This window comes from Anopheles arabiensis, chromosome 2, assembly GCF_016920715.1.
Source record: "Anopheles arabiensis isolate DONGOLA chromosome 2, AaraD3, whole genome shotgun sequence".
Classification (NCBI taxonomy): Eukaryota; Metazoa; Arthropoda; class Insecta; order Diptera; family Culicidae; genus Anopheles; species Anopheles arabiensis.
In genome coordinates, this window is record NC_053517.1 from 75,463,111 (window position 1) to 75,479,361 (window position 16,251).

General features: G+C 42.1%; 1 protein-coding gene across 10 annotated transcripts in view; it reads right to left on the bottom strand.

Moving 5' to 3' along the window:
• The window catches only part of LOC120898369 (SCY1-like protein 2), a 104,530-nt gene that overhangs the window by 75,720 nt on the left and 12,559 nt on the right, over window positions 1–16,251 (bottom strand). For all 10 annotated transcript variants that reach the window (XR_005738655.1, XR_005738653.1, XR_005738654.1 and 7 more), the window contains exon 3: window positions 7,988–9,081. Coding sequence is in view for 7 of the 10 variants with exons in the window: in XM_040304161.1 (XP_040160095.1) it covers window positions 7,988–8,164 (177 nt within the window). In the remaining 3 variants the exon portion in view is untranslated. The remainder of the gene's footprint in view (window positions 1–7,987; window positions 9,082–16,251) is intronic.

The window sequence follows — 16,251 nt, forward strand, 5'->3', positions numbered from 1 at the left end:
CTTTTCTGCTCCCTGCATCTCTTAATATTGCTGCAAACAAACTCGCTCACTTCATAACAGACTCAACCCACACTGGCGTAGCCGTTGCGCGTTTTCTTTCCAGTGGGATGTAATTCGATATGCTGAAGCTTTGATTAATTGGATATTTATGCCGCTAGCGGTGGGTTGCAGAAAGCGAACTACAACAATTGATCGAAGATTACCAGATCACCTACCACGGTTAGCGATTGGTGAGGCGAGGCGAAGGTCGTCAGAACGGGGGGGGGGGGGGGGAATGCAAATGAAACGCAAAACAATTAATTTGCGTGAGCGTGAGGGTACCTGATGGTATAGGGGCACAGGGTGCGGGAGGAATTTATTTTTCTCTACCATCGGTTAATTGATTGGTTCTTGTTTTCAAGTTTTCGGCGAAGCAGATTGACTGCCAACAATACGAATTTTGGAGAGGCTGTTGGCAAAATGGACAGGTAAATAGGAGAAGGAGAAGCTTTTGAAATGAATTAATAATCCGAATTGGAGGGGAGAATTGTTGTGTTTGAAGAACAATCATAGACTATGGAAGCCAAATATTATACTCGTGATAACTAGTAATTTGATTTCAACGAAACACTCTTAACTTATTTTCGTTTGCTGGTCCATGTGAAATAACATTCTGTACTAAAAGCAGAAAGCGTTTCACGTGAAATAGCTCGATTCGAAAGAATTGAACTATTTTGCCGTGGTAAACACTTTCATCCACCCACAGCAGCCAATTTCGATTTGCTGTTGCGGTTATGTTGACCTATTCTCGTCACAGTTTGCACACTATCCAAATCAAATACGAAGCAACAACAACGGCAAACCACCAAACCTCCAAATCTATTACGATGCCCTCACTTCGACTGCCACGGAAAACTTAGCCGCTCTCGTAGTCTGCGGCGATGTGAGAGAGGAACGAGTTCGCCCAAAACATGACAGCACCTGCCAAAACCAATTGTATGGTAATATGGGTGAGAGAGAGAGTGAGAGAGAGAGAGAGTGAAAGAGAGAAAGGAAGTGTAAAGACGAGGAGAAACCATGGGTTTTCCGCGACCCCCTAGCTGATGAACGGAACTAATACACTTTGATTTTACCGGTTCGTTAGTAATTGTTTAGTTAAAAGTTTTCCCATTTTCTGAGGGATTTCTAGGGCGGCAGTCTCGGCCGATTGTTGCTATTGTGCCCGATTTGCTGTGCCGGTAACGGTTGTGAACACCTTTTGTGTCCGTCTTGCCCGTCAGGTTTGCCGGTCCGTGGGGAAACCCTACCCACGGATGTGCGGAGGCTGAATGGTGGCAAATTTTAGTCAGCCAGTCGGGCTATAAGTTTTAATTGACTTTACCGAGTCGTTGGCCGTTACCGTTTAGCATTTCGCGTCTCACGAGTTTTTTTGTTTCTGTTTGTATGTCAGGTAGCGCACTATTGGCGGTGATGTGCGGCTGCCCTTGCTGGTGGTGGTCATCCTTATTCGGTGTGCTTGTAAGCAGCAACAACGGCAAAGAATATGACAGTACGCCGCAAGCGAGAGCCGCTGAATGCAATGCAGCAATATTTTGCATTAAAAAATTGGGACAAAGTTACTGCCACTGGGATGGGGTCGAAACAGTGATGTACCTGCTGCCTTAATGCACTTTTGCAACATCACTACAACGTCTAGCGGGCTTCGAATGGGGATATTGTTTCTTCGTAAAGTTAGTTCCTGCGATGGTGTGAGTTGAGTGAGGCTGGGGTGTAATTGTATTGAAGCGCCACAGAGGACAGGAAAATAGGAGACGGTAAAGTTACGGTAAACTTTTCCTGCAGCAGATATTGTCACTCGAAGGTACTGAGTTGGCTAATTTAAGCTTCATTTTGTTGTGATAATTTAGCAATGCAATTATGCTGTCAGGAAAATGTTGCTGCATTGTTAATAATTAGTAATAGCTTTAAACTTTGCAGTGGTCGAGGGACACAAGTTATATTTAATTATAAGACTGGCATATGCTATCTGCCAAATTCCATTTCTGTAGTGTAGCTACGGCAATATGTAGAATTATCTGTGATTAGTTCATTACAATAGGCACTTGTTACGTTCAAAAGTCGTGTAAGTTGTATTTCGTATATTGGCGGTGGAAGTACTAACCATGCTTGAGGAAAACTAAGCTAAGCTTAGCTAAGTTTACAAAGGTTTAAGAAGATAAACGGCATCGCATCGTTGCGTATTTGACGAAAAAACCCATTCCGGACGAAACGGATGACCCAACCCGTAAAGTCTTTTTAGGTCATCCACAAGGACAGAGGAGAAGTGGTAGGTCCAAACTCAGAAGGCAAGATGGCGTGAGCGGTTTCGGACACTCTTGAGGCAGGCTAAGACGACAAAGCGGTTGCAGCGCCGGATAAGTTAGTAAGTAGTCAAAATCATAAGTTTAAGACGATTAAATAATGAATAGTTTTAACATTATATTTACCAGTTTAACCCCTAAGAAAGACCAAGTGTTCGCTTTGCTGATGTCAGTAAACTCAAGTGTAGGCGTGCAGTTCATCAGTACGTTAAAATCACACGTTCAGAAATTGTGCCTTATACAAATTCTGTCTGTTCAATCTAACGACCCTCAAACCAGAAAATTAATACAGTTTTCTCAAAAATACATCTTTTGAGATTTTGTTGTCATCTTCTGAATCGCGACCCACACAAGTGTTTCAAATACGAACAATTTGAGCTTACAGGAAACCCTCTTCGAAACCCTAGGAAGGTAAACGAAAGATGAAACAGAACATAAATGAGTTCTTTCAAGAAACATGAACCGCATTCTATAGCTGTTTCCATGTAAATGATATTGATTTTCAAAAAGTGTACAAGACATAAAAAGCTTTCGTCATCTGTAACTGGCAGCGGGTATATTTAACACAACTATTACACCTTCAATACCAATCACATGAGAAAACTTACTACATATACAACGGGTTGCAAAAAGAAACTTCTTTTTTTGGCACAAAAATTGGTTCGGTTGTGAAGTTTTCCAATTTCGAACCAAACACTATTGATTGGTAATAAAAAATGGAACAGAAATTCAGTCAGCCAACGAATGAGCTGGTTCCGATTAAACTTTGAAAATAAAGAGAGAGAGAGAGATAGATAAAGCGAGAGTTACAGCCAACGAGCAGGAATACCCTTGGGATATTTCCATTTCATTTCGAGTTCTACGGAAAAGTGTTCTTATGCCATCGTTGAGCCAGTGTCAGGTGAAACCCGAGCAGCAAAGGAGTAAAACGCTAAGCTCACTCTTTTCCTGGGGGCTAACAAAAAAAATCGAACCAACGAAACGAGGACCGATGATGCTGATGATGACGACGGTATAACCTGTGGTTTCTGACTTGCGAGCTTTCTTCGTGCATAAGTGCGATTGAAGAAGGTCGCTTCCCAGCCCCATCGCTGCAACGCTTCTGGGCGAGGATGAGGATTTCCGCTGGCACGTTCTGCTTTTGGTAAAATGTTATTGAATTGCCTCATGTCTTTATTTTTTCTTCCGTTCCGACCGCGTATCGATTGGGATCGACACAGCTTCAATGTGTGCAAAGCAAAATCGCCGTACAGTCAAAGCCCGGAACAAATCGAAATCAAAAAAGCTTTTCGCAGTGCGAAATGCTCTTTGCCTTTGCCACGGTTTGTATACCTGTTTGTGGTTTATTGTTTTCAGTCGCGCCGCAAAGCAAGAAGGAAAGCAAGGGCCGCGTCAAAGGCGGACGCATGCCGAAGATGGCAATTTAATTAGCTACAGCGAAATGCGATCAGGCACGCAAGCAGTCACACTACTGTGATGCTGTCCCGGCAGAAACGCTTCAAAGCAGCACAAACACACCGTTGCCACAAGTTGTTCGTGTTGTTCGGTGACTGTGTGTCTGCTGTCTACGGATGCTGTGTGGCGGGTTTATATTTCTTCCGAGGAATTTCTGGCCACTGACGAATGGACTGCTGGTACGGTTAAGAAGTTCGTGCATAAAACCACACACCGCCACGAACACTTGCTCACCAGGCATGGCTCCAGGGAGGCAAGGTGGAGGCGTGATGAATGGTAAATTGTTAATCTTCCACGTTTGGCTTTTTCCAGGATGGGACCAACCAAGGGGAAACCCAAGGGGTGGAATGATGTTTGTGCCGTTTCGGCTTTCCACCACCAGTAACCACCGACGGGGTGGCATAAATCAGGCCTTCTTTCTCGATCCTGCACACGTACACACACGAACACATGGCATGGTGTGGCCTGGTGAACATGTTTTGCTCGTCTCCAACTTGTGCCGTTACCGACGAGTTGGACGATACGCGCTGACTCGCTCGCGGTACAACCTGTGGCATGTGTCAGGCGACGCTGGAGGTTGCTCGGAACGGGCGGAATGGATTGCCAGGTAAGCCAGCTGACGGGCTGGTACGGGCATATGGCAAGATGGAAGCAACACAAAAATAGAGTTGTTTTTAGAGGCACGTTTCATTCGGTTTCTTACTTGTCGCGCGTGTGTATGTTTGCGCCATGTTCGCGCTTCATCGTACACACCGACATGCAGGATGGGGCAAAATTCGTCAGAAAAGCCTGCGGACTGAGCACACTGCTCGACGACTGCCCGACGGCTGCCCGTCGCTTCAAAGTGCTCACCACACTTTGCGCTTTATTTAGTTAGCTGTTCTTTGTTACTTCTTTTGCGCCAAAAACGCCATTTTCCGCTTTGCAGCGGCAACCCAATCAACGACCAGTAAACATGGTACCCATTCGTACTGGAAAAGTTTTGGCACTGTCTGCAGCACGGTAACTTTTACATCAAGCCGCTTTACCCGGCACGCGCTACACAATTGTTGATATGTGTGCGGCGGCAGCCATGTTGTCACTTACGGGGCTCCGTTCAGTCAAACACAAACACTCCTTCCGTCTACGAGCAATGGGACATTGCAACCGAAACCAGCGCGACGTAGGGTCGTGTGAGCCAATAACAGAGTCAACCGGAATGATGGAGGAAGTTTTGTCTCTGTCCGCTAGCGCCGCCCAGTGAGTAATAAATCTGTCACTAAGTTTTTTTTTCCGGCCAGTGCTGGAACTTGCAGCGTGCTTTTGGATTACTTTTGCTTCCCGTACTCGCATGGCGTAGCGACGAGGTGGTAACGGTTCGGTTTGTTGTGACACCCGAAATTGAATTTTCTTGTGGTTAAAACTAGATATTCAGGGCAGTCGGTCCTGAACCGCCGCAGTAACCGGTACTTTGGGCTTGGTTAGTTATTATTTATTGCTTCATTAAGCGTAATGTAATCACGTGCATTTGTGTGTGCGGGCTGGTGACTGGTGCTTTCCACTTCGGGGACGTATCTTCAGGAAGTCCCTGGCCAGTGAATAGTAAAAAGCTTTTCACTCGAACTCATCATTATTCTATTTGAGGTTTGCTTTCTATTTGGACGGTATGACGAATTACTCTACCGTATTCTTGTCAAGGGCAATCTTTTCCAACGCACACTGTCCAGTACATAGCAATTTGGGATATGGATTAGCGTTACAGGGGTTTTGAACATTAGCTCAGGATGTTACCTCATTTGAGACTATTTAATATTAAAAGTACTCTAACATGAATGGTTTACATTAGTCTTTTGAAGTGATCATGGGACAAACATTCGAGAATTTTGAACAATATTTTCCGGTCTTGTGTTTGTTGTGTGCAGAAATGAAATAAAACAAAATAATATAAGCTAGAAAGCTGTGAATCAAGATACTTGGCATATTGTTTACAGTTGTTGGAAAGTGTTGTGGGCAGTCGTACGGACCCTTGAACTTGTGGTGACAGTTTCGCTGCCATTAGTCGTCATTCATGGGTACGATTGCGCAGGCCACTTAGTGTGTGTATGTGTGTCTCGCGCTCAGGACGAGAGTGTTTTGTGCAACCGGTCGAACAGGACTCACGGAAGGGCATGGTACGGTGGTGTGTGGCAGTGCTGCATAATGTCATGAACATCACGTTACGATCATCATCGGAAACAATGAACATATCCGTGGTAGCATGAACATTGTTAATAATCCATGAAAGTGCGTCATGACATGCCGAAGTCGATATGAAAATGCTTGATGCCAACGCGATACTCTGACTGACAGGTTGAGCTTAATACCGTCACAAGCATAATCATGATTTTTTGTTGTTCTGTACAGTGCTACCAAATGCCACTGTTTCAGTCGTGACTAAAACGAAGTACAAGTCAGTTAACGTACGCAACTGAGATGATCAGAGGTGAAACTCAAACAGTTGGTGGACCAATCACATACTTGGTGACATTTTTCGAAGCATCCAACTCTTGTTCACTCACTTGGTCGTGACATTTTCTCCCTATGATATTCATGACATTCTTGGGACCTACTTGGCGAGTGGTCCCAAGCATTAAAATGAGCATGCTTTCTCGCTCTGTCCGCTTTGATGGTCAGTTGGGTAGAATGATACAGCATAATGCATTAGAACGATAAAGCAAGAAACCATGCTCATTTTGTCAACCATGGACTACTTGCACGTACTTGCACGCATATTTCCCATGACTATCGTGATGATCTTCTTCGTTTGGCTCAACAACCGTTGTCGGTCAAGGCCTGCCTATATTGCTTGTGGGGTTGGCTTTTAGTGACTTTTGGATTACCCCCCCCCCCTACGTATGGCTGCACGGTCTATTTGGGGCGTGAACCAATGACGGGCATGTTGTTAAGTCGTACGAGTTGACTGTACCACGAGACCGGCTGATGATAACAGACAGAAAATATCGCGACCAAGTGACAGACCAAGAGTTGGTTCCAAAAATGTCACCCATGATGTGATGGTCGCACGAACTTTTTGAGTCTCACCTCTTATCTTCACAGTAGAACTAGTGACGGTGACATGATTTTGTTTCAGTCGGAATCTGTCGTGACTAATGTCAGTTACATTTTGCAGAACTGATCACAGTAAAAAAAAGACAAAGTGAATGACCTTGGAGGTTTCTCACTAAGCATGTATTGGTCATAACATCTGTTTGAGCATCACCTATGATTATCATAATTGAGTACGTGACGCCGACATGTATTTTGTTTCTTTTAGAATTTTTTATGACATTGACAGTTATATTTTGCAGCACTGGTGATATGTTATTGTTTATATTTATTCAATTATACCAGCCATTGTATCGCGCTACAAATAAAAAACACAAAGCAAAATGTATCAGTTACAACAAAATTAATATAACATAGATAAGATCTATAGGTGCGTTACAGGGATTGTATATGGGTTTTTGATTGATTTCAACGGATAAAAGGCAAAATAGTACCGGGTACATGTTTCTACTACTTGGCGTAACGTTTCACGCAGACATGCCGGCTGATACATACTTTCGAGGCTAATTCAGAACTGCACAGCAGGATAATCAGTCCAAACTATGATATAACTTCAGCTAGTTTCTTATATCGAGTTTAACATTTGGTGTCCCTTAAAGCCTTAAAACTTCACTGCTGATATTTCATCTTTAAAAGCAGTAAAGAATGCAAATTTCTTGCCCAGTTGAAGTGGTAAACCTATGTATGTTTGTTTTTTTACTACATGAGATTTATTTTGTCCAGATTAATTAAAAATCATTTAAAAAGACGTGTTGTAATGTAAAACACATATAAGCACAGATTTCAAGCAGAAATCCTAATGCAAAGTTATGAAATGTATGATGTTTATTTGCACGAAGGTACGTATGAAATGTATTGTATGTATGATTATACCCAATTCGTCAACTAATATTTGAAGCAACGATATATAAATGGAAAACTCAAGCCAGCTGATTAATGTGACTGATAAATTTCGTATTCAATGTCCACATTTCCCAACATCTCTATATCAGATAAATGCGCTCTGTAAATTGATTCCAACACCTTAGTGTCAAAAATGATGAACAGAAATGATAATATGACTGAAAATGTAAAACATTCCATCCCCATATACATACACACAAACTTACCTTGCCATCCGTTTTCCGGTAGCCCTCGTGTATCTTCCAGATCAGTTCCGGGCCGGCGCAGGCGACCTGTTTTCCAATTTCAAAGTACTGCGTGATTGGATTGTTATCGTAGGGGTTCTGGGGCGGCGCACTGGTGGTGGCACTTTTGAACTTGGAAAACATGGTCGCGGCCGGCATAACATTTAATTGAAATAGCGGAATGTTGACTGCTTGCTTGGACACTGCGGGCGACAACCGTCGAAACGTCGTGTGAGAAACCGACCCAGGCGAGCAGGTTCTGCCCCTTCCGCCCTGTCGGCCAATGTCAGCGTCAGCAGAGCGTTCCTTTTGCGGTGGGAATCACTACCGGCTCTGGAGCAAAATATCGCCAGAGTCGGTAATTAGTAGCTGGGGTAGAGGCTTGCGATCCGCCTCTATGTACAGGAAGGTGTATGTTTTGCTTTAATTTCGGCCCGCTCCGTACTTCGACTGTGTGTGTTTGTCCACGTACAGAGGAGAAGCAAGCTATGCCAGGTTCTCCGTTGCTTGCTTCGTGTAAAAGTTTCTCCAGCTCAATCAAACGGCCAGCTCAACGGAGCGAGTCCTGCTTTGCATTTCCCGGTAGACGTGCGTATGGAGTCGTTCGAGTCCGCTGCTTCCTTTCCCCTCAGTGATACTGGTACGTCCAGCAAACCGTAGACCAGAAAGGTATGATTAATGTTGAGCCTGAATCATCATTCCACCTCAAGGCTCATTATCCCTTTTACGGTCGTTCGGGTCGGCGTAACTGCTGGCGGGCTTTTGATTTGGTAAAAGGTGAAACAATATAAAAATGGAACCGGCGCGAATTGGGTACTTGGATCTTTGCGAATCGCTCGTTTTGATGGACCTTCGTGTTTCAAATTAGAACTGGAGCCTGATGCCCGGCCGTATCCTGACACTTCCTGGCGAGACGGAAGTTTGCGCTTTAAATAGCACGGGATGGCTCAATTCTATAAGCTTTTTTTTGCGCGAGCTCGTTGTTGCACGGTGGTGCTGAAGGATGAGATGGCGAAATGTGTTTTACATTAATGCCGAACGCGTTGACCTTCCGCTGATGAAATGTGATGAAGATTCTAAGGAAAGGGAACGAGAAATGATAAAGTTATGAAATGAAATTTAATTGCAATGCAAATAAACAAGCGGAGTAAATGGATTTGCAAGTGTTTGTAATTACTGCCGTAATGTATTAACAGAAATGCTGTAATGTTTCTTGGACTGATAAAATTCAGTGTAAATTTAAACTTCAATAAGCTACATTGGGCTTAAGCCAGTTTAATATTCCAAGCTCACATAAGTTTTTATTCTCTTTGCACTCCAACATTAAAATAAAATGTCATTAGTTTCAGCGATCATTTGTTATAATGAGCAGTTTGCATTAAAAGAGTTTTATTGTTATTGTGTTTACTGATGAATCTTTATGCATCAATGATGAATTAACCTTTTTCATTAATTAACTAAAGTTGAATATAAAGTGAAATAGAGAGACATATTTATTATTATTACAGTAGAACGTCGATTGTCCGGGTAGCTCGGGACCGGACGATTGCCGGTTAATCGATTTGCACGGATAATGGTCCAAAAAATGTCAAATTCATATAAAAATTATAAAATTCACTAGTTTTATGATTAATTTACTTTGAATCAATCGCTTAAACGTAGGTAGAATATTATTTGAATCAATAACTATAGGTTTAACAACTTTTCATGAAAAAAAATGAATTTCGAAAACACTACTAGACACTACAGAGCTGTACAAAAAACTGGTTTCCCACTTCTATTGCTGCAAATGTTCGCTGTACGCTTGAACAGCTGTCACATTTATGCGCACGGTTAAACCGCCCGCCGGTTAATCCGCACCCGGATAATCGACGTTCTACAGCAGGGGTCTCCAAACTACGGCCCGCGGGCCGCATGCGGCCCTCAATAGCCTTTAATGCGGCCCACGATGACTGGGTGAAGGATAAATTAAATAGCTTTCTTTCTGACTAATCAATCAAAATTTATTTTTTAAAATTTCTTTAAAGACGAAAATCAAGATTCAATCAAAGAAAGCTCCAGAAATTTTATGTATTTTGCTAGTATTTTCTTAGTAAAACAAGATTTGAACTTCCACCCATTCTAAAGGTAGCGTCAAAATGGTCCTCAACAAAGTTGATTGTGAAGCAATGCGGCCCTCGAACTGAAAAGTTTGGAGACCCCTGTTCTACTGTATTAAGTTAGTTATTAAGTGACATTTTCATAAAAATTCAATCCTAAGATTATAGACGCGGAATGTTTAAATACTAATGAAAAGTAATAAATTTCATTGGAGTAAGTATACAATTACTTTTACTAATCAGTTAGATGTAACTTTGTATTAGAATGGAGCAACGTGTTAAATGATACCAAACAAACTAGCTACGAATAATGGATAATCCAAACAAAATAATGTTAAATGCCTTAAGGAGTAAAGCTATTTAAACCCCAAACTACAATTATTTGGTCTCTTAGTTTAAGTTGTCTAACCGAGTATGCCCGGGATAAGGATACAGGATGCAAATGTCCTGAGAACAAAATCGGTCAATACATAATGTGTTGAAAATACGGCCGAAGCCGTAATAATGTGAATTTAATAAAATAAATAAATAGTTTAAGTTTTCCACAGAAGTCTGAACATTGAATAACTGCTTGTTTGCAGTTGCAGAAGGAATATCTGATTGTGTATCTCATATTGGGGGTTTTACAATTCTAGCCAGTTTTTTTATATGGAGTGTAACACATGAAATCGGCTGAAATCATGTTAACACTCCGTACAAAGCAACGCCATGCTAATAAATGACTCAGATTTTTAGCTAATATTAATGAATTGCTTTGCTGATGCATAAATATTTTGTCATTAAATGTTTTGTTCAGTTTGATATGATACTAGCTGGCCCGACAAACTGAGTTATTCCGAAAAAAAACTAAAATATTCCATTATTGCTTTTTTACTTGGGATAGTTATATCGTGCCCGTATCCCCTCAGGATCCGATCATCGAGAGTAAACCGCCAGGCACTTTACACCAAGTGTCAAAGTGCTGTATACAACACAACAACAACCCTGCTCTTTGTATGGGAGTTAGAAAATCATTATTAAATTAAGTTTAGTGTAACATCTGAACGATTTTTAAGTCTTAAAACCTATTCTCATACCACCAGAAGGTGTGTGCAAAGTTTCTTGAAAATGATCCAGCCGTTTTGGAGTTTGCTCGCAACAAACACCGCGACACGATATTTTTATATATATAGTAGAAGATTTTTAACTGTATCAAAAGTATTATCACCCATTGCAAACAGAAAAGGAGAAAATAAAACAATTTTATAATGCATTTTTTTTATTGTACATAAATACTGATAAATTTTAACTCCGCTAAATGTATATGAAAGCAAATATTTTCATTTTAAATCAAATCTACAATCTGTTACGATTAATGTTTGAAAATAAGAAAATCCAAAAAAAGAAAAACCTAAATTCCAAAGTTAACATTAAAGCCCTCCTCTTTCTCTTTAAAAGCACCACCTAGCCCCATGTCACCGTGTCAGCGTGTGCGGTTTGATAAACGATATTAATGGTTTGTTATTAAAAGTCCCCGGCGCGAACGTTGCACCTTTGTCCCCTGCCCTATCCGGCGCACTGCCGTACGATAACCTGCCATTAGTCGGGTGCCGGGATTAGCTCCGGTATCAATAAACTGATTAAACAAATCCTTCTTCATTAGCGTCAGCGTGTCCTTGGCGGGGAGCGCACACAGAAATGCACACAAGCAAACACACACACGCGCATACAGATATTCTAGCCAACGTCGCTGACCAAGCAACAAGTTCGTCCCCGTCGTCGTCGTCGTCATCTCGCTGCTATAATTGACAGCTCGGGGAGGCGTGGAAAGAGCGCAAAAGGGAAAATGGCAGCGAAAGACAAAAAAAGGTACAAGAAACGTACACTGCACAGGTATAACGTGGCAGGAAAAATATGAAAAAAATGGTGTTATACCTCCCAAGCTGCGAGATTTCGCGCATAAACCAAACGCTACACCGTAAGCGGAAGGATTTTTTGCACACTCCGAAGGATAGCATTTTGTTGGTCCGTTGCTGTTCAGTTTTTACTTTCATTTTACGAGGCTTTGGATTTTCCCCCAGCCCTCTGTGTATCGACATTTTGCACCAACCCAATCGAGTGAAAATTGATTTCTCCTCGACGGGCAGGCGAATCCACTTTGTCCCCTCGGAACTTCCCACCCGCATTCCGAAAAGGATGCTCGGTCTGGAAGGATTTTTTCAGACTTTTTTAACAACCGTGGCTTTGCGTCGGCGTAAGGATAAGAGCCTTGTCAAATGGGCGCTCCAGCGCGCGCCTCCGGGGCACGGATGAGAAACAACAGATTAAAGCCGTTTATTAAAATTTTATGAATCTATTTCAGCAAGCGGAGCTCCCAGTCCCATCGATGGCTGGGATTTACTGTCTGGTTTTGGGCACACAAAAAAAACAAACAAACTAAAGTCAATCCTTAGCAACGTCTTGCTTCCCATCGAACAACGAAATGCTGGAGAAAGCGCTTAAAATGAGTATCTTTTTAGTGTGCCTTTCGTTAGAACACAGCGTTGACAGCGTTGAGCACGAACCGTTCCGGTCCTTGGGGGATTGGATTGAAACGGTTTTATCACACTGTACTTTCTTCGGAAGACATCTGCGTTCGGTTTTGCAGCAAGTTCTTAAGCTCGTTGGACGATTAATTCGCAGAAGACTGATTTCCATTTTGAAATGGTGATGTTTCTTTAGATACTGCTTCATGTTATTTAACATCAATTGAATTGAATTAAATATATTTAATCCTTATAATAAAAACAATAGAAATAAAAATTTATTTACCGTACAATCGCTTCTAGTGTCGAGTTGAGTGTTTGAGCATTGTTTAAACAAACTGATCAGTAGTGGTTAAATAATTCAACAATGTCTAAATATGTATAACAACTCCATTCGTAACATCTCCCCACCAACATGACGCGAATCATCGATTCTAGTGGTACAAATTTATTTTACGTGCCGTTTTGACTCTCCACTCTCCTCTACTTTACTCGTTGAATTTTTGTTTGTCAAACATATTTGCCTTTCATGAAAGCCACGACGACGAAGCTTTGCAATCAAATTCGCCGAAACGACGAAACACTGAGAGTATGGCTGTTTCTTCCTCTTTTTTCTCTATCTGCCTTCACTCTTGTTTGCATAAAACATGCAAACTCAGCCGAAACAAATCAGCCGATCGATCATTTTACGTTTCGCTTGCCACCAGACACGGCAGGCACGATGTACCGATACCGATAGCGCGCGCGCCCTGTTAGCGGCTTTCCACTTTGAAGCAAACGCCTATCTTCATCTGCTATGCTGCCCAAACATTAAACCATACACGCTTAGAGGGAATATTGAGCTTTAATGTGTCGTTCTTTTGTATCGCCGATTGTGGTGCGGTTGTTTGAGCGATGATATCGGGTTTGATGGGTGAGAGAATGTTTCTAGTTCTTTTTTTCTAGTATTTGTTTTTTCCTCTTTTCTTTTTAGATATTTTTAGAAAGGCTATGGGTACAGCACCAGCTGACGAAGGGGAAATTTCACGAGTCAAAAACCAAGACCCGGTGGCCGGCTGGGGATGGACGAGCTCATGAAAAATTCAGTGGGCCACCGATGCGTCGAGGGCTTTTTTGCTGATACTTAATGGTCGCCCCAGAAGGTAGAGCCGGATTGTACAGGACAGTACAGGGCACAACCGTTTTGTGCAGGGAGCGTCGCTGGTGAGATAAAAGAATCCCTCTGGGGTTGTGTGCAGTCGTTAGCGCTAACAGTGTTTGTTGATGAAAGCTCAATAATTATGGCTTAGGGGCGGGTTTTGCATTAAAAATGTAACTGGGTATAATTATAAATAAAGCGCAAAGTACAAGACTGATCATACCGTCTCCGTATTATGGCAGGAGCGTATCACGTGAAATAAATAAAACAAGCAAACACGTGTTAAAGATGGTGTTGTTGTTTGTTTTGCCCTATGCTTTTTTTTGCAGCTGTATTTGAAACGATAAATATGGACATAAGAAGCTTTTTTGGAAACATATCATATTGAGGACTCCATTCCTATCGATCGGCTATCAGAATCAGGTAGTACACTAGACACGACAATTCGAGGGGAAAAATAAGTCACAAATTTTGTTTCGCTTCACCTAAAACCATCCTTTGGTAGATGTTCTGTGGCAGACATGTACGGGGAAAAAGGATGGTGATGCATAAGCTGCTTTAAAAGCATTAGAATGAAACGTTGGTAAACTCAGCTTCAAACATGCATGTTAGTATTTCCTTATGTTAAGATGTTGTTTTTTTCACAATCCAAGACAATTTGTCTCGAGATTCCAGTCAGGTGAATTGTCTGACATAACGTTTCAACTCTTGTTTCAACATATTTTTTTACCTAAAACCGTGAAGTGCAAGCCTTTGGCGTTTTTGCTGTTCTGTTTTTAGTTGTTTCTGTCTGTCTCGCATGAATATTTTCTTTAAACAAATACATCATCACCAATTTGCCATCCAAGACGAGTCTCTTAAGACGGTTGACGTTGACTCGTAGAGTAACAGACCAAAAAAAAACGCTCCGAAGAATCTCTCTCCACCCGCTAGATGTGGATGATCACACCAAGAAAGATGCCATCAGTTCAGGCATAACTTCGGTCACCATTTCGCCTAGTCCCGCGCGCAGACTAAGAGATTGGCCGGTGAATAAATCATGTGCTCCGAACGTCAGGCGGCAGCAACGCTCTCCATAAACCCCTACCATAGCACCGTCTTTGTGCCAGGGGCTGGTCGCACAAACACACACACACACGTATTGGAAGCGAAACCGCAGCTGACTGGTTTTTGACACAGACATGATAGACGCATGATGGCGAACGAGAAAAGCCAAAACGCGTTAGTCAAGGTCCATGAAACCACCACCGACCAACTGGCTTATGTGTTTTGCTGGCAGGTTTTCAGATCTCCGGCCATCCCACATCCTACCGCCGCATGCACGAAAACATGCGTTTCGCAAAACCGAACCTTTGGTTAGCCACAGCTGCCACAGTCCGGGTTCCGCGGTTCTCCCACGCGGTCACGCTGCCTGACACCAGGTCTATTCGGAGGCTCCAAAAATAGGCTCGCATCGGCACAGGAATGAAACACGCTGCACTTTGAGAAGCTCCATGAAAATGGTAATTATTTTCCTCACCACGCAGGAACGAGGCAATCTGTGCTGTCTGCATCGCTGGGAGGCGTAGGTTCTGTGGTATTAAATTCTGTTCCGTAAAGCCGTAACTTTTCGATAGAGGTTCGAGACCAATATGGGTCGATCGAATGGCAAAGGCTTCGGGTGGTGCTGGTAGAGCAAATGAGCTTCCTGGGATGGATGATTAGTATTGTTTTTGCACTATGCAGGGAGCTATGCTAATTACATATTGCACTGTGCACCGTGCTAGCGGGGCTCAGATTGGGATGTAATGTACATGTCATACAACAAGTTACTCAGGTATGGTTTGGTCGCACTTTTTTTTGCTTTGATAGTTACAGTTTTATAAATCATACGCGAAAGAGTTTATATTATTGAAAGTAAATAAGAATGGCATTTTGCAACACAATACACGCAAACGTCTTTTATGATGACTTCTATATGTTTTGTTTTGAAGAGTACAGAATTCGTCTCAGAATTGGGAAGTCAAAATGAAATTTATTCATCGACATGTACCCATGTCCAAAAACATTGTAAATCTTTTTTGGAAGCTAAACACACAACAACAAACACCACAGCTAGTACATCTTTTAGGCTTATCTTTGTTAGGCACAAAATTGGCAAAATTAAAAATTGAATTACTTGCAGTGTTTTTGAATGCGCCTTTATTACTAGCGGATTTATGTTAGCTTAAAAAACTGACATCAGAAATATATTCAACATAATTTTGTCCTTCTCAGGCCTATTTTTTGAGTTAGCGGTGGAATTTCTTATCATCATTGTCATGATCCTATCATAGTTTTTTGTACAGCGTGCATACAAATGCGATGCTTTGGTGGTAATTGAAGTTGTCATAACATAGCGTAAGCTCTAACACAGAATGTTCTCGAGATACGCGGTTTTTGCGTTCCAGAGGAATCCACGTAACTCGAATAGCCGTGTACGTTTTTCGGCTAAAATACATTTGATAGCTCCGTAGTTTTGATTAA